The sequence below is a fragment of the Eublepharis macularius genome, chromosome 4 (genome assembly GCF_028583425.1).
Source record: "Eublepharis macularius isolate TG4126 chromosome 4, MPM_Emac_v1.0, whole genome shotgun sequence".
Taxonomy (NCBI): Eukaryota; Metazoa; Chordata; class Lepidosauria; order Squamata; family Eublepharidae; genus Eublepharis; species Eublepharis macularius.
The window spans coordinates 115,899,893-115,922,070 of NC_072793.1; the positions used below are offsets into that span (position 1 = coordinate 115,899,893).

At 38.5% G+C, this 22,178-nt stretch overlaps 1 protein-coding gene across 1 annotated transcript in view; it reads left to right on the forward strand.

The window, feature by feature from the left end:
• The window catches only part of CACNA2D3 (calcium voltage-gated channel auxiliary subunit alpha2delta 3), a 1,057,886-nt gene that overhangs the window by 723,138 nt on the left and 312,570 nt on the right, over positions 1-22,178 (forward strand). Inside the window, exon 13 of the mRNA XM_054976383.1 lies at positions 19,006-19,139. Coding sequence (XP_054832358.1) covers positions 19,006-19,139 — 134 coding nt within the window. The remainder of the gene's footprint in view (positions 1-19,005; positions 19,140-22,178) is intronic.

Sequence of the window (22,178 nt, forward strand, 5' to 3'; positions counted from 1 at the left end):
AACCAATTGGCAATCACTGGATCTTACTGAAATCAATGGAACATACATCAATAATAATGACCAAATCCCATTATTTTACTGGGATTGTCCCTTATGTGTTCCAACATTACCCTTGCAACATTTTAAAATGAACATATTGGGTTTTTTTTCATAAACACAAAATTAGTATGCATATTAAACTAAGGAACCCTTACCAGGTAGTACCTATCTTCATTGTGTAGGCATTTAACACAATAAAAACAGAATGCTTTTTCGTGAGTCTTTTTCTGAAGCGCAAAACCATGTTTAATCTGCATTATTACATATAACAATAACAGTTAGTGCTGATGGGCTAGGAAGAGGACTTGCACATGTGTATAGCAAGAGAGAAATCCTGGCCAGATTTTATTAGGAATATAAATTATTTTTGCATGTGAACAAAAATAGATACAGTGATGTTATTGTCAACTTCCACCTGAATTATATTTTTAAAAAATGATAGGGAAGATCTTTTTTTTTTTTTAATTTTTTTTTTTTAAATTTTTTATTGGGTTAGAATCCATTATTTTTACATTTACATTCAATTTTCCCCAAATTTTTCATTTCTAACCCCCTCCCTTTCCCCCCCTTTTGTTGACTTCCAACAGTTTTCCAACCCTTTGTCCCTTTTCCCTTACCTCTATTAAATTTCTCTATCTAAAACAAATACATATTCTCCATTATACTAAGCAGTACATCCTTAACTACTTTTCTTATTATATACCCAAACTGTAAGTCTTTGTTTCCATCTTGGATAAACAATTTATCCCATTTTCCAATTTTAAATATTTCTATATATCATAAACCTATATATCATAAACCATAAAAATCTTACACATTTAAATCAAACAATTTGACTTATTCTCTATATATTACTCATTCTATCTTTTTATGGTAATTCTATATAACTCTCATCACATAGTCAATCAATTTGACTCGTCTATACATTCAGTTTGGTGCATTATACAAATCTTATCAAAAAAAGAAAATATTGTTGGCTACTCAATCCGTATATTTAATCCTTATCCTTAATTATTTTCTATCAATATTCTATTTATTAACCAATATATATCTATATATATATCAATCTATTGATCTAGCTGCTTATAAATTCACATTTATCTCTTCACCCCCCGGTAAGGTCACCCCCCTCTACATTTTATTATACTTTAGTAATTCTCAAACTGCCACAGTTTTCCTCCCACCTGATATGGGAAGATCTGATGATAGGGAAGATCTGATGACTTCAGTAGAAGTTCCAGTTAGTTACTGTAGTGTTTCTGTTTAACCTGACTAGGATCTGTATTAAAGCTCCTCCTTACATTACCTTAACCTTTTACCTCAGGAGGGCTCTGGTCATACAACAAACAACACGCTTTCCCCCTCTCCCAAAGAGTCAGGCATTCTCTACTTTACTTAGGCTTTTAATTTTGAGAACTTCTCTTTGAGGTTTGAACCCCACTGCTAATACCACCAGCGGTATTTGAAGCCATTTGTATGACCTGTGCATTGCTGCCTCCCTGACTTCCTCAGCTTTCCCAAAATGTTTTCACTGTAACCAAAGGCTTTTGCCTTACATCCCTTCAGTTTAACTGGTATTATAAGAAGGCTGAGTTACAGACGGTAGTATGACAGAATGGCCAGTGCAAAGGGGGGCCTATGAGATAAAAAGAGATCCTATATTCCAGATGAAACAGGTATATTGCTTAACCAGAAACTAAAATGTATTTATAAGTACATACATATGATGGTTGCAAAGTATTGATAAGCATATTGGTTTCATAATAGATTCATGAGCTTGGTGGATTCAAAATAGTTATATATTCTTAAAGGTATATTCACAGACCCAGTCACAAAAACTGTTTCTCCTGCACAGTTCTTTACTCACAGTATAATTCTTTCCTCTCACCCACGCAGAAACAGACTCTCTATCTCAGATTTTCACATAGATTAACCGAACTAGACAGAGTAATTGAAGTAGACAGAATATAACCTCTCTCTGAGATAACCCACAGACTGACCTAGACAGAATGAATACTTTCTCTCAGCCTTCTAGGGCTTCCGTCTAATGACAGCATGCTTCACTCACTCTTCCAGCCCCCTCCTTCTCACGTCAGAGGCCTGCATTTATTTACCTTATGACATTGTTTATGGAAATGTCCTTGATACTGATTGTACTAATCTTATACTGTGTAATCCACCTTGAGTCTCAGTGAGAAAAGCGGACTATAAATGACATAAATAAATAAATAAATAAATGTTCAAAACGCCATGTTAATTCACAGAAAATTCACAATTACATTAAGCACTTAGTTGTGCAGCTCAATCAGGTTTAGTCAGAATCAAGCAAGATTGCCAATTCCAAGAGGGGCCTGGAAATCTCCCAGAATTACAGCTGATCTCCAGATTACAGAGCTCAAATCTAGGGATGCCATTCCCTTACTGGGGGCAGGGGATCCCCTGCTCCCACACTCTGCCCCCATCAGTGGCCAGCAGGGGAGGAAAGGTGGGGGAACACCACCCGGGGTGGTGTGATGTCATAAGCTCCAGGAGTGACATAATTGCACCGGCTCTGAGAGAGTTCCTGTGCTTTTCAGTGGGCTGGTTTTGGCCCCAAACAGGCCAAATTAATCCCGTTTGGGGCCCCCAATCAGCCTGCTGAGAAACATGCAAACACTTCTGGAAGTGACATTATTGTGTAGGTGCAGGAGTGTGTACTGATGCCAAAAAAGTAAGTACCAGGTCCCTCCTGCCAAATGGGAAGATCAGCACTTTAGCATTATTATATGCACCAAACAAGGCAAAAGAAAAATTGTATGAGAAATTTTTTGAAAAATTATTGGATTTTCAAGAAGGGGATATTATGATTTTGGGAGATATGAATGAAATAGTGAATTTAAAAGAAGATAGCTCCAAGAAGACAAAAGGGGATAGGCTTCCCAAAATATTTTCCGATATATGGAAATGTTACACTTGGTAGATGCCTGGAAAGTTGCAAATCCAAAGTCCAGAAATTATACATTCTTTTCAGAAAGACATCAAACGTACTCCAGGATTGATATGAATTGGATATTGAAAACATTAACAACAAATTTGAAAAAGGCTGACATTCAACCAAAAATCTTTGCAGACAATAATCCTTTATTGATCGAGTGGCAAAGAGGGGAAAGTAAAAGAAGACAGAGACTGAACAATAATAATGGTTGTTGTGGGTTTTCCGGTCTGTATTGCCGTGGTCTTGGCATTGTAGCTCCTGACGTTTCGCCAGCAGCTGTGGCTGGCATCTTTAGAGGTGTAGCACCAAAAGACAGAGATCTCTCAGTGTCTCTCAGGACACTGAGAGATCTCTGTCTTTTGGTGCTACACCTCTGAAGATGCCAGCCACAGCTGCTGGCGAAACGTCAGGAGCTACAATGCCAAGACCATGGCAATACAGACCGGAAAACCCACAACAACCATCGTTCTCCGGCCGTGAAAGCCTTCGACAATACATTGAACAATAATATATTATTGCATTAAAATTATCTTGGCTAGGAAGAATTTCAACAATAAAAATTGTCAGCCTCTGGCAGGTAAACCCCTCAAGCCTATCCACAGTGAACACACATTGGTTCCAGCAGAATCAGCTTTATTAGGATCTATGCAGTTCAGGCCTGTTCTCCATCACAGAGCTTGACAGAAGTGACAATTCAAAACAAGCAGTCTATGTTACAGTTGACTTTTCTCATGCTCCAAATGACAGTTAGGTTTTGGCATACAAACCTACAAGAGTTCTGTGAGAAGCTACTCAGTTATGACTTTGTGTTAGGTACACAATGCCTACTTCCCAGCATTTGGGAACAGGAGAGAAAACTGGAATCTAGACACATCAAGGTCATGGCTAGCCGAGACTCGCATATTTCTCTAAGATAACAAGAGAGGCCCTTTCTGGGACCTAAGGAAGTAACATCTGCAATATGGTTACAGAGGATCCGAGAGAGTTACACAGCAATTCAGTAACAAAGCAGTATAGCTGAAGATTCAGCATATTGTGGCAGAAGCATTATAACAAACAGACAATCATGGCATGACTATACACGACGTGACAAAAATGAGCAGTTTACCAAAATTTATTTTTTTATTTCAAATGATTCCAATTAACATACAAGAAAAGACATTGAGAAATTGGCAAAAACAAATACATAAATTCATCTGGAATGGCAGAAAAACAAGAATCAGATTCAAGGTGTTACAAGACGAAGAAAGGAGACCTAGCCATACCAAATATTATATTATCAAGCTGCAGGGTCTGATATGGATTACAGATTTGATCCAAAATCCAAATGATAGGTTAATAAAGCTAGAAACAGCAGATCTGAGAGAAGGGCTACATAATTACCTCTGGCTAAAGAAAAGGCCAAGAATACAACACACAAGTCATGTAATTAGAGACAGTCTGCTTAAAATCTGGGATTCCATGAGAATTAGTAGTCCATTAATGTCACCAGTAATGTCACCAATAGATGCCTTCTGTGATAAACATATGAGGAAAATGAATGATTTCATAATTTATAAAGATATGATAAACTCTCAAGGAAAAATAAAAGCATGGCAGAGGCTGATTAAGAGATCTAACAGATTTTGAAAAGATCATTATTCAGCGGAAAGAACTCATGTTGGGGCAAATTTATAAACTTCCACTTCAATATGACACAGAAACAGAACAAGTTAAAATGTGTATGTCAAAATGGATTCAGAATTTTGGAGAAGTGATAACATTTCAAAAGTGGGAAAATTTATGGATGAAGGGAATAAAATTTACTGCAAACCAAATATTAAGAGAAAATTGGTACAAGATGTTCTATTGGTGGTATATAACTCCAAAATATATAGCAAAATGGTTAAGAAATATAGAGGGATGTGTTGGAAGTGTAAAGATGTAGAAGACACCTTTTACCATGTGCAAAACATTTTTTTAAAAATGGAAAGTAATACATGCAAAGATTCAAAAGATCTTAAAAATGGATTTTGCAGTGAAACTAGAGATTATGTTTGTGGGAATAATGCCAGATAATATTGAGAAAACATTACATGAATCTTAGAGGTATATGCTAACAGCAACAAGGGTAGTAATGGCAAGTAAATGGAAAGATGAAGAATGCCCAACCAGAGAAAACTGGAAGGATAAAATGGCAGAATATGTGGCAATGGTAAAATTAATGAATTATATAAACAGAAGACCCATCAAAGAATTTGAAAAATGGGAAAATTACTTTGCCTATTATAGATAAAGATGAGAAATAAAATATATGAATAAATAATGTAAATTTGGATAGGAGCTCAGATTAACTGAAGTTATAGAAATATTCTTTATTTTAAGTCTCAACATTTCCAAAACAGAAACATATTTAATTTGACTAATTTAGTATAGTTAGCATAATTTGGTGCATTATGTTATAGTATTGCTAGTATTAAAAATGTACAGATCATAATACGTTTTATACAGTAAGTTTGGTGGTAAGAAAAGTAAAACAGCAGACATTGTTAAATGTCTGCTGTTAAATACCATACAATATGGTATTTTATTATTTGATTTAATAGTGAGATATATAGTAAAAGAGAGGAAATGTCTCTGAGAATGGTTGTTATAAACTTGAATATAATATTCAAATGGTATATGGTTATTGTATTCTAAATAATCTATGTAATTGGTATCTCAGTCTTTCCTTAGTGTAATGTGTATTCCTGATTATCCTTATTTTTCTTTTCTGTATCTCCTTTATTGTTTATAAAATAAAAAGGAAGGTAGGGAGACCTGGCATCTCTACTCAGATCCCTTGCAGAAAATAGCTGCTTTGAAGGGTGGACTTTATTGTATTATACCTTGCTGAGGTCCCTCCTCTCCCTAAACCCCACTTTCCACCTCAACTCTCCAAGAATCTCGCAACTCAGAGCCAAGCTACAAGAAATGAATTACATGAGGAGAAGCACGTGAAGGGAGTCACAATGTTAGCTGGGAAGCTGAGTTTTAAAAGAGATCAGAAGGCTTTGTCAATTTCCCCTCTTTACAGATTGCTGCTCAGAAGGTTTGTTTATTTCCTCTGCCTCCAAGAAGGGAAGGTGAAACTGACAGAGCTTTGAGGAGGCAAAGAAGAAATTAACAAATCCTCTGAGCAGTGATCTCCCTGGCTCTGTAGAGAGGAAATTAACAAAGCCTTACAATCGCTTTTAAAACTCAGCTTCCCGGCTAACATTGCAACTCCCTTCACGTGCTGTTCCTCGTGTAATTAATCTCTTGTAGCTTGGCTCTCAGAGTTGGCACTGGTAACCTTAGAATCAAATCCCATTCTTTTAACATATCACTCTGCTATTTGTGCATAAAGCTACTGAGAACAATTTATCACAAGCATTAGAAACCTCAAACCAGAGCACAAGGGCAAACCGTGCACTTCACGGCAGATCTGTGGAGCATCCATCAGCATGGCTACCTTGCCCTCACTGGTGGCAATTGGAAGACCTCTAGACCACCAAGTTATATCAGGGCCCGAGGAGGAGGGGACAGCCTGGCTGCGGGGCTACAGAGTGGTTCTGCTCCAGGCGTGGGGGATGGATGAGGACCACATGGGGAGGAAGATTGCCAAGGCTATCAAGGCTGGACTGAGGGAGTGGGTGCATGCAGGTGATATTGTCCATGGCTACATGGTCATGTACGCTGGTAGAAACATGGTGGCAGTCCTTAATGACACGTCCCTTGAGGGCATTTTCTACCTGGCGCGCAAGCTGCACCTGGTCATGAGGGATGCTCTAGGGCTGGGTAGGACCAACAAGGCCAGCTGGGACCAGGGAACATTAGACACGCATGCCTTGTTGAACAGCTGCTGGCATCTGGTTACCTCCTTTCCCCACAGCATTCATTCTTCCCACCATCTGCACAAGAGGCAGGGAACATTAGACATGCATGCCTTGTTGGACAGCTGCTGGCATCTGGCTGCCTCCTTTTCCCACAGCATTCATTCTTCTGCACAAGAGGCAGGGGGAGGAGGGGCACCCCAAGCACCAGCTCTTTGAAGACATGCCCACCCATTGGAACCACCTACATCATGATGACTTGTCTGTTGAAGCAAAGAAATGAGGTGCAGGATATCATGTCCTCTGTGCCCATTTCGCAGGAGGGAGAGGAGCTCAGCATTAGCTCCATGGACTGGCTAGTCCTCTCTCAAATGGTCTGTGTCCTGAAGCCATTTCAGGCAGAGAAGATGCAAGCGGAGGGCCCCCTGCAACCTTCTCACCAAGAAACCTGACCCTGGACAGAAGGGCTTTCCTCTGCTCCAGTTCTTTGGCCAGTGCCTGGTCCAGCACGTGGATCACAGGGATGGCTTGTCCCAGGCTGGCCATGTAGGAGCAGAGGAGGTTCTTGGTTTCCTGAAATGGCTGGAGGAGAGTCTACTGAAAACTCCCTGCAAGTTTGGCATCTCAGAGTGTACGGGGGGGGGGGTGCGTTCTAGGGCCTGGGGAAGTGATGAACCACAAATCGAACATACTGGTTTGCTAACCAGGCAAAGTTCATAAAAGTTCCTGGTTTGCGGTTCGTGGAACGCAACAAACCACAAATCATGCGGTTTAGAATTTTGCTGGTTCGTGCCCACCTCTAGTTGTGAGTCAACCGATATCTATGCTTGACTTTTCTCTGGCTTCTTCTCACACACAGTGCTCACACACAACGTTTTAATAGTAACAACAACGTATTTGTGGGACAAACAGTGTGCTAGCTTGCAGTAGTAGTATATTAATTAATCCCACTGTAGACTCAAGACAGTTTTTACATTCCAGCATTTCCTTTTCTTCACCAGTTCAGCGAATACTAAATTTAACAAAGCTATACCTGCATAAATCTGGATAATTTCCACTATTGCTTTAAAAATGGTATTTTAATTTATATAAGGAAGTCAGAAGGATCTCTCCTTGTTAACTGCATTCATTCATAATGAACTTCATTTATTAACAGTTATATAGTTTCTTAATTTTTATGCTACTTCATGGTTTGTTCATTGCTCTGATATGGATGCTACTGCAAAATCACAAGCATGTAACTCACATAAATTAAGTCTTGAGCCTTCTCAGCTGCAATCCTACCAAATTCTTTTGGTGGGTGGAGGTGAAGGATAATAGCCACAAGAGAGTATCAAGACTTGTCAATGCCATTCTACAGAGCGTCAGAAAGGCTGCACTGCAGTCTAATTCTTACATGGATGGCTAAGCCAAACTGTGTAGCTGTCACAAAGGCCACTACCCTGAAAATCAATTTTCCTTGTGGTGATTTTCCCCTTGGAAGCACTGCAGAGATGGTGTTTGAAAAATTTCCAGTTGACTGGATTATGTATAGTGAAATTCTTTCTCTAAAACTGGATTACTGCGTAAATTTACATCACCCTGTGTTAGACTCCCCACTCCTACATCAGCATGTTTCCCTGCCTGTTACATAAGTAGGCTTTATCTTGAGGGAGCATGGACTTAATGAGGCAAAGCAGCAACCCATTTTAAATACATTAAAACAGTCAAGACCCCAAAGCTGCTTCAGAATGGCTTAAGAAAGTATACAACAATCTTCCTCTTCGCCTGTAGGAGAGTATGCCCGAAGGATTAAAATATTACCAGGATCTTCAGATGAACAAGTAATGTTTTCCTAGTGTTCAACATGCCAAATGTTAAAGTATTCAGCCATTGCCTCTCTCTCAACAGTCCATTTGAACTGAAAATTTGCCAGCTGTAAAAACAAAGGCAGATCTTAATGTTTTAGTTAGCCACAAACAAAAGAACCAGTATTAAGCAAGTCATTAAGAAAATAGTCTACATCGCTATGGTAATGTTAAGGCCTCTTTTTCTTTTAATGTCAGTTTTAATTATGCACCATCCATGTAGCTGGCAATGCAGAAAGAAGTAGAGGAAATTCCTCAGATCAACTGCATGGAGTCTGGGGCAAAGACACAATGGGGACAAGAGGCTTTGTAACTTACGGAGTTGCAAACAGTCATGCAGTTGTTAGGTATTATACTACCAAGGAATAACTGTAATACAAGTATGCTCAATACCTGCCTACTCCAACAGCATTTCCAATATCTGCAGACTGTGGACAGAATTGCATATATAATAAAAGCCCTTCAAGTACCTTTTTCTAGGAGAAAACTTGGGAGAGAGATTTGGGGTAGAAAAGTATGAGGCATTTGGACCTTTGCCCATCTGATGATTGCCTTAACAGTCTTTCATCCATGAGATGCATTTGCAAACTTCCAGAAGGAAAAGCTGCTGGGAGCAATGTGCGTGTGTGTGTGGGGGGGGGGGGAGTTGGCAATCTCTCCTCATACTCTACTCCAAATACCGCCCACCCCCAAACGCTTTTCCTTAGGAAAGGCAGTAGTCAGGTTTTTGCTACATATGTTTTCATGTTACATGCAGGTAGGCCCAGTTAGTTAGTGAGAGTGAGAGTGGGCAATTCCCCGCCCCAGCTGGCATCTCCAACTCAGAGTGACAGCAGGAGAAATTAAAATTAAAAGTAGCTGTTGGCAATGGCATGCCATCTGTTTCAGAAAAGCCCAGAAGCCATGTCAGACCTCTCTATGAATTGGTCAACTTGGTAATTCCTAGAAAGAACTAGGAAAAAGTACCATAGATAGGGATGCCAGATCTCCTTTGACAATCAATGGGAAGTGGGGAGATTGGGGAGGGGGGTAGCAGGAACAGGCACACATCTGTCATTCCCATGTGACGATGCTACTTACAGCATGAAGTGATGTCATTGCATGGGGTTGCTGCGCACATTTTGCTGGTCTGCCTCCTCCCACTGATCACTGACTAGATCAAGGCAATTACGGGTATAGATAACAACTCAACAGGACAGACGCCTCCGTAATACAATTAACAATATACTCTGCAATAGCTACTTTTTGATTTATATTCTCTCATAAATTCAATTAATCTACATATACATACAATTAGCATTGAACAGTAAATGAAACAGAATGTATTGGAGCTTATATGTCGTAGCTCAGTCATACAAACATGTATACAACAGTTCCAATTTGCAACAAATGTTGCTAATAAAAGTATAAATTGCAGCCTGAGACCAAGCATTAATTGCGGTTGTGAATTTATGTGCTGCGACACAAAATAAACAAAATTCCTGTGATAAAGAGGAAGGACTACAAAACAGGACATTAACCGGAATCCTGTGGGAAATTTACCTTGTTAAATGATTACCCAGGGAAGAAGTTGGGAATCCTTTGTTTAACTGGCAACTGCAGCCTGAGGAAATTTACATTGCTAAATGATTATCCAGGGAAGAAGTTGGTCATAGATGCAGAGGAGTGAGCCGTGTTAGTCTGTAGTAGTAAAATCGAAAAGAGTCCAGTAGCACCTTTAAGACTAACCAACTTTATTGTAGCATAAGCTTTCGAGAATCGCAGTTCCTTTCATCAGATGCATGGAGGGCAAGAAGAAACTGGTCAAATATATAGGTGGAGAGGGGAGGGAGGAGTAGATGCAAACAGTCGCTTCTGATATGGAGATCAGTTTGCTTCTGTTAAAGAAGTCAGTTACTTCTGATAATGAGATAACCATTCATAGTCTCTATTCAATCCCAGCCTGATGAGTCAAATTTACATATGAATTCCAATTCAGCAGCTTCCCGTTGGATTTTGTTTTTGAAAGGTTTCTGTTGAACTACAGTGACCTTTAAGTCCTTGATGGAAGGTCCTGGTAGATTGAAGTGTTCTCCCACTGGTTTCTGGATGTTGCCATTTTTAATGTCAGATTTGTGTCCATTTATTCTTTTGCGCAGAGGTTGGCTGGTTTGTCCAATGTACAGAGCAGATGGACATGGTTGGCACATGAGGGCATATATCACATTGGAGGATGAGCAGTTGTAAGAGCCAGAGACAGTGTAGTTGACTCCATTGGGTCCTGTCATTGTATTTCCTGGGTAAATATAAGGGCAGAGCTGGCATCTGGGTCTGTTGCAGGGCCTGGTACCTGTGCTGGTGACTCTGCTAGCCGATTCATGATTGTAAGTGAGAAGTTGTTTCAGGTTGGGGGGCTGTCTGTAGGCAAGGAGAGGTCTTCCACCCAGGGCTTCTGAGAGAGAGGCATCATTTTCCAGGATGGGTTGTAGATCACTGATGATACGTTGGATGGGTTTGAGCTGGGAACTATAGGTGACAACCAGTGGTGTTCTGTTGTTCGTTCCTTTAGGTTTGTCCTGGAGCAGGCTGTTTCTGGGTACTAGTCTGGCCCTGTCAATTTGTTTCCTCACGTCATTTGGTGGGTACTGTAGTCCCAAAAATGCTTGTTGTAAATCTCTTAAGTGGGAGTCCCGATCAAAAGCATTGGAGCAGATACGATTGTAACGTAAGGCTTGGCTGTAGACAATAGACCGAGTGGTATGTTTAGGGTGGTAGCTGGAGGCATGTAGATATGAGTATCGGTCTATGGGTTTCCGGTATAAGGTGGTATTTATCCGTCCATTATGTAGTTGTACAGTGGTGTCCAGGAAGTGTACCTGTTGTGTAGAGTGGTCCAGGCTCAGGTTGATAGTAGGGTGAAAGTTGTTGAAGTCCCGATGATATCTCTCAAGGGCTTCCTTCCCATGGGTCCAAATGATAAAGATGTCATCCAAGAATCTTAAGTATAGTAGTGGTTTCAGTGGATGGGAGCTGAGGAAGCGTTGCTCCAAGTCCGCCATGAATATGTTAGCATATTGTGGTGCCATGCATGTGCCCATGGCTGTGCCATTAACCTGTAGATATAAGCTGTCACCAAATTTGAAGTAATTGTGAGTGAGTACGAAGTGGCAAAGTTCAGTGGCGAGGTGTGCTGTGGTTTTGTCCGGAATAATATTCCTTATGGCTTGCAGTCCATCTGCATGTGGGATATTCGTGTATAGAGCCTCCACATCCATAGTTGCTAGGATGATGTCATCTGGTAGGTTGTCAATGGACTGTATTTTCCTGAGGAAGTCAGTGGTGTCCCGTAAATAGCTGGGTGTGCTGGTGGCATAGGGCCTGAGGATAGAGTCCATGTATCCTGAGACTCCTACTGTGATAGTGCCTATTCCTGAAACAATGGGATGTCCCGGGTTACCTGGTTTGTGGATTTGGGGTAGTAGGTAGAATCTTCCTGGTCGTGGTTCCTGGGGTGTGTCCGTATGGATGCATTCTTGTATGTCCATGGGGAGTGTCTTTAATATTTTATTGAGTTCTCTTTTGTATTGCTCCATAGGGTCAGAAGGTAGTATTTTATAGAATGTTGTGTTAAAGAGTTGTCTTTCTGCTTCTTGTATGTAGTTATGTTTGTCCATGATGACAACTGCTCCGCCTTTGTCAGCTTCCTTGATTACGATGCCAGAATTATTTTGGAGGCTGTTTATGGCATCTCTTTCTGCACGGCTGAGGTTCTGCTTTAGGTGGTGTTTGTTTGTCAATTATCTCAGCCTGGGTACGTCGACGGAAGCATTCAATGTAAAAGTCCAATGAGGAGTTGCGGCCCTTAGCGGGTATCCATGTGGAATTCTTTTTTCTGGAGCTTTGTAACAATGATTGTGCATTGCTGGGTTGGGAGGGTGATTGCTGCTGTGATGGTGTCTGTTCAGTGCTTTGTTCATCGTTTTGTTCAGCAGAGTGGTTGAAGAATTCTTTCAGTCTTAGGCGTCTAAAATAGGCCTCCAGGTCTCCACAAAGTTGTATGGTTTGTGTGGGTCTGGCTGGGCAAAAAGATAGTCCACGTGAGAGGACAGATTCCTCTGCTGGGCTCAGTTTGTGGCTGGAGAGGTTGATAATGTTGCTAGGTGGATCCAAAGTGGTCTTGTTCTCTGTTGCATGCAGGAGTTTTGAGAATTTCTTCTCCTTCTTGTTCTGCAATTCCGTAAGTAGTGTGCAATAGATAGTTTCTCTGGTTTTGGTAAACATCTGCCAGTTCCTGGTCTGTGCAGAGGGATTGTTTTTCATGGAAGAATCTAATTCAGCGATCTCTTGCTTGATCCATTGTTGGGAATCCTTTCTTTAACTGTCAATTGCAGCCTGAAGACCAAATTGACATTGCAAATGGATATCTGTGGTCTGTTCCTTTACTAGCAACATTTGTTGCAAATTGACATTATAAGTGGATATCTGCAATTTATACTTTTATTAGCAACATTTGTTGCAAATTGGAACTGTTGTATACATGTTTGTATGACTGAGCTACGACATATAAGCTCCAATACATTCTATTTCATTTACTGTTCAATGCTAATTGTATGTATATTTAGATTAATTGAATTTATGAAAGAATATAAATCAAATAGTAGCTATTGCAGAGTATATTATTTTCCAAGGTTACCATGAGACAGAGTTCACAGAGATCTCTATTTGAGTCTCAGGTGGGAAGGGGGAGGGGGGAAGTAAGAATTACAAATCAGTTGAAAACATATGTGCACGGAGGAATTCAAGGAATAAATTTAGTATGGGATGATGGATAGTACTTTAAAAGTTTTGTCTCTTAATGTGAATGGGTTGACTTCAGACACTAAGCGTTACAGGGTGTTGGAGCTGGAAAGGAAAATGAAAGTTGATTTATTATGTCTTCAGGAAACGCATAGAGCTAAAGAAAATAATAAACCTTTGCTGTCTTCCCAACAATGGGGATTAAAAGTAGAGTCAAAAACAACGAATAAGGCCAGAGGTGTTGCTGTATTATGTAATAAAAATCTCAATTTCGAGGTTTTGAAGCAGAAGAAAGATAATGATGGTAGATATGTGTTTTTAAAAATTAAAATGATGCAGCAGATTTTCACAATGGCTAGCATTTATGGCCCGAATAAAGGGCAAAAAAAATTTATAAGGAAGACTTTGGATAAATTACAGAACTTTGCTGAGGGGGGAAATATAATTGTTACTGGAGATTTTAATTGGAGTTTAAAGACAGACCATTCTCTCAAGTTGAATAAATGGGGATTAAAAGATGTTTTTGAGATGGGGAACACTAGTACTAAACCCACTTTCTTTTCTAATAGACACAAGACTTATACATATATAGATTATCTGCTAATTACAAACAGGAAGGAACTTCAGATTAAGAGAGCCCAGACCTTAGGAATATGGATTTCAGATCATGCCCCATTTGTTTGTGGAGCTAGGAAGTGAAGGGGGAGAGCAAAGTAGGAGATGGAGATATAATAACCTAATAATGGGTAAAGACAGGGATAGGGAATAGATCAGAAAACAAAACAGCTGGTACTTTAAAGAGAACAGTGGTATGGGAGAGATCCCGATAGTGTGGGATGCATTTAAAGCTGTCATAAGAGGGCATTGCATAATGACAGAGAAACTTATTAAGAGGGAATGGTATCTGGGAAGGCAGAAGAAAATTAAAGAAATTGAAGCACTCCCAACAACAGCAGCAAAGCAAATATTTAAGAAGTAGACAGGGGCAGTTAAGAAAATTAAAACAAGAATTGGAAGAGTTAGATTGGTTTACAATTTGGAAGAGAGATAATATGATTAAGAATGATTTTCAGAGAATGTCAATAAGATCAACTAGGAGATTAGCAAATTACTTAAAGAAAAGAAGGGATAAGCAGAGAGTAAAAGCTATTAGGACTAAAAGGAAAATACTTACAGAAAGCTCTAAAGAAATAAGGAAGGAATTGGTGGAATTTTACCAAACATTATATAAAGAGGAAAATAAAAGCATTAGTAGAGGAAGTTTGGAAACCAAGATTGAGGAAGATGATAGACTAGGGTTAAATGAAGAAATTTCTCTGGAGGAAATTGTAGAGGCTGTTAGAACATTTAAGAGAAAGAAGTCCCCGGGATTATATGGGTTTACTATGGATTTTTATAAAGAAACAATTGATATCATTGGCCCAGAAATGAAAAAAAGGATTTAATAATATTTTAGAAGGGGGAAGGGCTCCAGGTACGTGGAAATTCGCTGAAATAGTAGTGATAGGAAAACCACAGAAGGACCCTATAGAGGTGGGTTCATATAGACCAATCAGCTTACTGAATGCAGACTATAAAATATTTACAAAGATTTTGGCAAAACGCTTGGAAAAGGTTCTGCCTAAAATAATCAAAGAAGACCAATATGGTTTCATAAGAGGAAGATATATAGGGCACCCTATACGAAATGTGTTAAACGTATTAACAAGTAGGACAAAAGGGAAATTGGCTTTACTGAAATTAGATGTATATAAGGCCTTCGATACTATAATGCATACTTTTTTATGGAATATTATGACGAAGGCAGGAATAGGAGAAAACTTTGTGAGGGCAGTTCAAGAATTATACGAAGACGGGAAGGCAGTGGTAAGGGTGAATGATGGAGTCTCTGAACAATTTAATATACAAAGAGGCGTTAAACAAGGTTGCCCACTCTCACCACTACTATTTGTGATGGGTATGGAGTACCTGGCAGATAGGATAAGAAATTCAGTAAGGATACAAGGGTATAAAAAGGGTAAGGAGGAAATTAAAATAAATATGTATGCAGATGATATTTTATTATTTTTGGTAAACCCACTAGAGGGTGTAAGAGAACTCTTGATTATCTTGAAGGATTTTGAAGAGGTGTCTGGTTTGGGAGTCAATATGGACAAGTCTGAAATTTTATTTTGGGATGTAAACAGAGAGGAAAGGAAGGAAATAGTAAAAATGACAAGGATGGACTCTAAGAGAAAAAAAATTAAATACTTGGGAGTGAATATTATTAAAAATGTGGCCAAGATCCCAGATGTGAATTATAAAGAAGTATGGAGGAAGGTTAAGAAAGATATGAGAGCTTGGAAAAATAAGAACTTGTCTATCTTAGGTAAGGTTAGGGAAGTTAAGATGTTTCTGGTGCCAAAATTATTATATTTATTTCAAGTAATTGCGCTCCCAATAAGAACAAATTGGTTTAAAACCTGGAATAAGGTGCTCAAAAACTGGGTTTTTGGAAGCAAAAGGGCTAGAACTCCAGATATAGTAAATTATGCATCACAGGAGGAGATGGGATGGGGGGGGTACCAAATCTGGAATTGTATTATGAGGCGTTTCAATTGAAATATTTAATAGAGATTGGGCATAATGATAGAGTTAAATGGGTTAGGATGGAGAATGAGATAAATAATAGAATAGGAAGAGAGGGGATCTTTAATAGGGATGTTCAGATGGCTTATAAGAAGGCGATTGGCCCAAGGAAAACGGCACTAGGTATCTGGAAAAGATGGTATAGGAAATGGATGCCGGTTTACTCAAAGTGGACTCCATTAAAATATATAAATAAGGAATATACAGACACTGGTGGGTGGAAGAAATTAGAAGAATTTGGATTTAATAGATTAAAAGATTTGTTTGCTGAAGGTGGGACTTTAGTTGCAAAAAATAACTTGCTGGAGAAAATTGGAAAACAATACTGGTTGGAGGTGCAAGGATTATATGCATTAATTAAATCTGAAAAAGTAGAGGAGATAATTGGGGTAAAAACAGAAATTGATGATATACTAAGTAAAAGACAAATAAAAGAGAAAGGGCTAGCAGGGGCGTTATATAAATTAATGATAAGAGATAAGGAAAGGATGATAAGGATAATACAGAATAAATGGGAGCGAGAAGGCTTATCTCATCAGGAAACGATTCAAGAAATAATGAAATGTATAAATAAAATTAAAATGGATAAAGATAAAGAATTGGCCAGGAAATTTATATGGAAATGGTATAGAACACTGGCTCAGATATCGTATATAGTTAAAGGAATGAGCCCTAAATGCTGGCATTGTGGTCAAGAAGTTGGTATATATGCGCATATGTGGTGGGATTGTAATGTGGTCAAGGAATATTGGCAAAAGATTATAAGGGTAATGTCTGGTTTATTTCAAGTTAATATAGAGGTTAATAGGGATCTGCTTATCTCCGGAATATTGGGAAATAAAAGAGTAGATGGAAATAAGCAAGACCTATATAAAATTATGATTTTAGCCGGAATGGCTGTAATAGCATTGGGATGGAAGGACAAGCATAAATGGTCAATGGAAAAATGGAACAATTATGTCTTTGAACGTGTACAATCGGATATATTTGTACAGATAACTGCTGATGAGACATGGGAGGATAAGCGTCAAAAGATTACAAGTAAATGGTCGTGTTATAGGCACTGGGTGGAAAGGGGGGAAGCCAACCCAAGCATTCAAGCCCGTATGAAGAATCTGTGCACATGGTTAAAGATATGAAGATATAATGGGGGGTGGGGGGGAGGGAAGGGGTAAAAATAGATGTATACGGTTCAATGTATGATTATGTACATATGTTATAATAATAATAATTAAAAAAATTTAAAAAATTCAATTATCAATTGTTAATTGTATTACGGGGGCGTCTGTCCTGTTGAGTTGTCCTCCCACTGATCAGCTGGTGATCAGCGGGCAGAGGAACAGATTGCTGGAAGATTGCCCACCATATACAGTTTGAGTTTTGCCCAATTCCTAGAAAGGTATGATGTCATTTCTAGGTTTCTCTAGGCATGACATTATGCCATCAGGCCACCTCCCCTGTCCCTGCCTGATCTTCCACCAGTTTTCAGGTGAGGCTTGGCAATTGTAAGTTTAACAAATCTGGAGCTGCTTTTTGTTTGTGATTTTTTACTATTTGGGACAAACGTTTCTAATATATATCATCACTTGATCTAATTATATAGAACACATGATATCATTATCTGACCCTCTACATATCATGAACTGTGTATATGACTTCTTGTAGGTATGCACATGCATTTATGCACAGACAAACATGCCACATCCTGGTAGATGTTCTATCATTCTCCAGTGCCAGATCACTCACCACTAATCTCTATTTTACTAGAAGTAACTGCTGTTTGAGTTTAGCAAATAATAAAATATCAACACTGGGCAACACTAAAATCAACAATTGTAATGTTCACAATACTCACAGTACCTTGCAAATTCCTTATAACTGCAAATTTGGTCCTTGTTTTGTACAACTGTGAGCATCATTATACATAGTATTAGGATTAGAGATGGGCACAAACCAAAATACAAACCAAAGTTCATGATGAACTGGGCCGGTTTGTGGTTCATGAACCAGCGGTTCATCAGAGCCCATTTCTGACAAACCGCCATGAACTTTATGCTGGTTCATTTGGTTTTTTGATTCGTCACTGCAGACAGCCTGGCACCGATCAATCAATTTCCTAGGTAACAGGGGATGGACTTCCTGCAGATCTTCTGCTGACCCAGAAGTGGCGATTTGCTGACCTGGATGTAACATTTTCACGAACCAGTTCGCAAACCAGGGCAGGTTCGTGAAAGTTCATGGTTCATGAAATGCGGCGAACCACGAACTGCACAGTTTGTTTTTTTTCTGGTTTGTGCCCATCTCTAATTAGGATCATCACTACATTCAGTACTGGTGGTAAAGAAGAAAATATAATATGGAAGAGTCAAGAACAATATAAAAACCAGATCAGCCTTTTCTTTCTCTGGCTAAAGAATCATAATATGAAGCATTCAGATTTAGAACTATTAAAGCCAAAGTTGGATGGAACCAAAAAATGTATAAGGTTTTGTGATGCTGGATACTTGGAATAGTTGTGGGGTGTTAAATTCACAAAGCTTCGGCATTTATAAAACATTTGCCTTTAAGAACAAATCCACCTTTATTTTATCCTAAAGCTGAAATCTCAATAGTCTTGGAACCAAAAAAATTAAGACAGGCTGTGCAATGGTGTATAACACTCATGAGGAATGGAACCTTTCAGGGCTGACATATCATTTCACAGACTTGTGCTTCCACAAATTAATGCTTGACAGGGTTTTTTTGTTGGGATTTTTTTCTGCAGGGTTTTTTTTTTCCGTTTGTTGAGGTGTGAACAGAAGATGAGATGAACATAATCATTATGCATAGTGTTTGGTACAGCATTCCATGCTCAGCTCTGTCCACATGGTCTCGTGTACATGATTTTTTTTTCTTTCAATTTCAACAGGGTTTTTCACTCAGATCTCTACTCTAGCTGATGTTCAGGAAAATGTCATGGAATATCTACATGTGCTTAGTCGACCCAAAGTGATTGATCAAGAGCATGATGTGATATGGACTGAAGCCTATGTTGACAGCACTGTAAGTCTGCATGAAGCAACATTTGAGTAAAAACATCCTGTTTACCTACAGAGCACCAAGAAGAGTTTGGTGCGGGATTGATATTGCATTTAGCACTACATAGAATGCTCTGAGCTTCCACTCATCTGAATGTGGATTGTGCATGTGCTGCTAAGATAGAGCTCAGTTTTCATAGCTTGTATGAACTAATTACATCTCCAGTGGTAAATGGAAAGTCTTTACTTTGTAGAGAATGTAAAGCTTCATGTATTAAAGCCCCAGTAAGTAAAGCTGCTGTTTCCTCATCCAGTGCATAAAGTATTAATGTATGGAGTAAGCATCAATCATCTATTGCTCTTCTACAACCATAGTCACTACCAATAGACCAAATGACAGGGAAATGGTTCTGATGCTATAAAGCAGAAGTGGACAACTTATTGAACTCTGACAAGTATACTAGGTGCCTGTGAATGGCTGCTAATGTATACACCTTAGCTACATGCAATTAATTTAATTTGCATACCATTTTCACGAATGTGGTGAATGCGTGGCCAAAGCTTGGCTAAATCAAATTCAAAATTACTTGGATTGCCCTTAATGTTTTTTTTTTAAAAAAAAAATCTCTGGTTAAATCCCTCAGAAAATGTCAAGGTGAGTTTGGAAGTTATTCTGCAAATACACAATGTGCATGTGTGTAAATGGAAATGGATTAGTTTGGTATTCCATTAGCACACCATGTACAAGATTTGCCTTGGGGAAGTATACTTCAAAATAATGCATAAAAGGGGAAGCATCTTTCATGTTGATGAGGAGATAATCTTTCTTCTTTTTGTGTATAGTTGGTAGGAAATATTAGGTTCTGTACTGTTTTCAATGACAATGTAATGCTTTTGTTTTGGTTTTACATTCTTTCTATGGTAAGTTTTTTTTAAAGCCAATCTTGATGATTTTCTAAGATTACTTATAATTTTTAAAATGCATTTATAAGTTGAGGTTTATACATCCACTTCACACAAACGTAGCTATTGCAAATATTCTGAGAATAGCTTCTCTTCTTGATTCTAATTGTCTACAAAATGTTCCAGTTTTTGACAGGTGGGCACTAAAACTGGGTAATGTTCAGAAAGGTGGGCTCAAGTTCACTCTTCTAAAAAAAAAGTAAAAATAAAAGAAACTATTTGCCAAATTCGTGAGTTCTATGCATCTTTAAATACAAATTCATACAAAACCTTCCAGAAACATAGATTAAAAATCTGATTTTCTTATGAGCTGTACAAATATAAACTACCTTGTTCTGACAAGTCGATGAAATGGCATAGATGTGAATATACTTCATGTGTTTTAATGTGAGTTGGAATGTGGAATTTGGGCCTTGCACTGTGTATGTCCAACAAAATCTCTAGTCCTATCTGCTTGTGGATCTTATATATTTGTAGGTAGTTGCCGAAGACTGAAGTTCCTTTCTGCTAATTCCTGGCAGAACAGTTTGTATTTTCAATTTGATATTTGCTCAGGTAGTGCCCTGGACTGATCTGCCTAATTTTGCAAAAAGCTTGCACTTCTTGTGGTCAACAGAGGAGACCACCTCCCATATCTATTTTCATTCCTCTCATACTAGCAAGATTATGTAGAAAGGTAAGTCTTCTAGCTTCCCATGCACAGAGAGATTTTGACTTGAAGGAGCATTCATTAGTTACCACCACGTGCATTCTAGAAAGGAGAAGTCCCACATGTTTTTTAAAAAGTCTATGCAAATATTTGACCTCTTTTAAAAAAACAAACATGTCTTTGTTTCATTTGTTGCATTTTGCTATGGAATTCAAGTATGTCTACATCAGTTTTTAGAGTGACTTTAACTGAAGTTCGTTCTTCAAAGAAGCTTCAAGGTCACTTAGCAATTTACAATGCAACCCTAAGAAGAATTACACCATTTAAGCCCTTTGACTTTAATGGACTTACAAGGGTGTAAGTCTGCTTAGCATTTCACCATTAATTAAAAATCTTTGAGGTAGAAAGGACTTCAGCTTGGTAATAATTACTTATTGTGCTTCCCCAGAGTCACCTCACTGTAAAAGAAACCTCTGATCATAGAACTGTAACCCACAGCCAAACTGACACATTGAGAGTGAGTGCACTGTCTGGTTTGTGAAACTATTGAGAGAAATTCCTGTGCTATACAGTGGCAGTGTGATATATACCGTCTCTTGTAACACATGTCACATTGGAGCATCTACAACCATAGTAGTGTTTTTCATATTTCATTTTGCTATCTTTAAAATTGCTTTCTTCAAATAGTCTTGGAATTATGATGAGCTCACTTATCATCTATCTCTCACTACAACATTTTGGGGGGTGACTATCAGTAAGTTGTTTCTAGGTCAAATTTTGTACCTAGTAAAGAGGGAGCTGAAAATGTTCATATGATTACATCTCTCACTCTTGTTAGATTTAAACCAGTATTATTTTATGTATTGGACTTGAGTGGCTGGTTGTGCGAAATTGTCTTGGAAAATGTTGCCTTATTATGTGAATGCAGTTATCTGTCGATGGAAGACCAACTAGAATATGACATACTTAGCAGATGGTAGTAGATCACATCAGCCTTTAACCCTTTCCCCCCCATTTTTGGTTCATATTTATATGGAAAACACTGTAATGAATTAGATTTAGGAGTTCATCTTTCTTTACAGAGGAGCTCAGTTTGCAGTTTATGTTTCACTGCGTTGTGTCCCCTGTTATTCAGGCTGTACATAATGTTAAAGTTGGACAAAATCAATAAATATAATAAATTAGTGTTTGCAGAAATAGAGAATACAAGAATGTGTCGATATATCATGAAACATAAAGTAGAGTTAAAAATGTTGTATTATGTAATTGCATAATTGTTGTATTATCTAATTTCATAATCTCATTGTAAAATTGATCTCGGAAGAGAATTGTAACCATATTTACACAGATGTACTTTCTATTGAAATCAGTTAGACATTATTCCTTATAAATAGCCACAAACTAGAAAACCACAGATGAAGCATAAAGCTTTGTAGAAGGCATTCTGCAAGG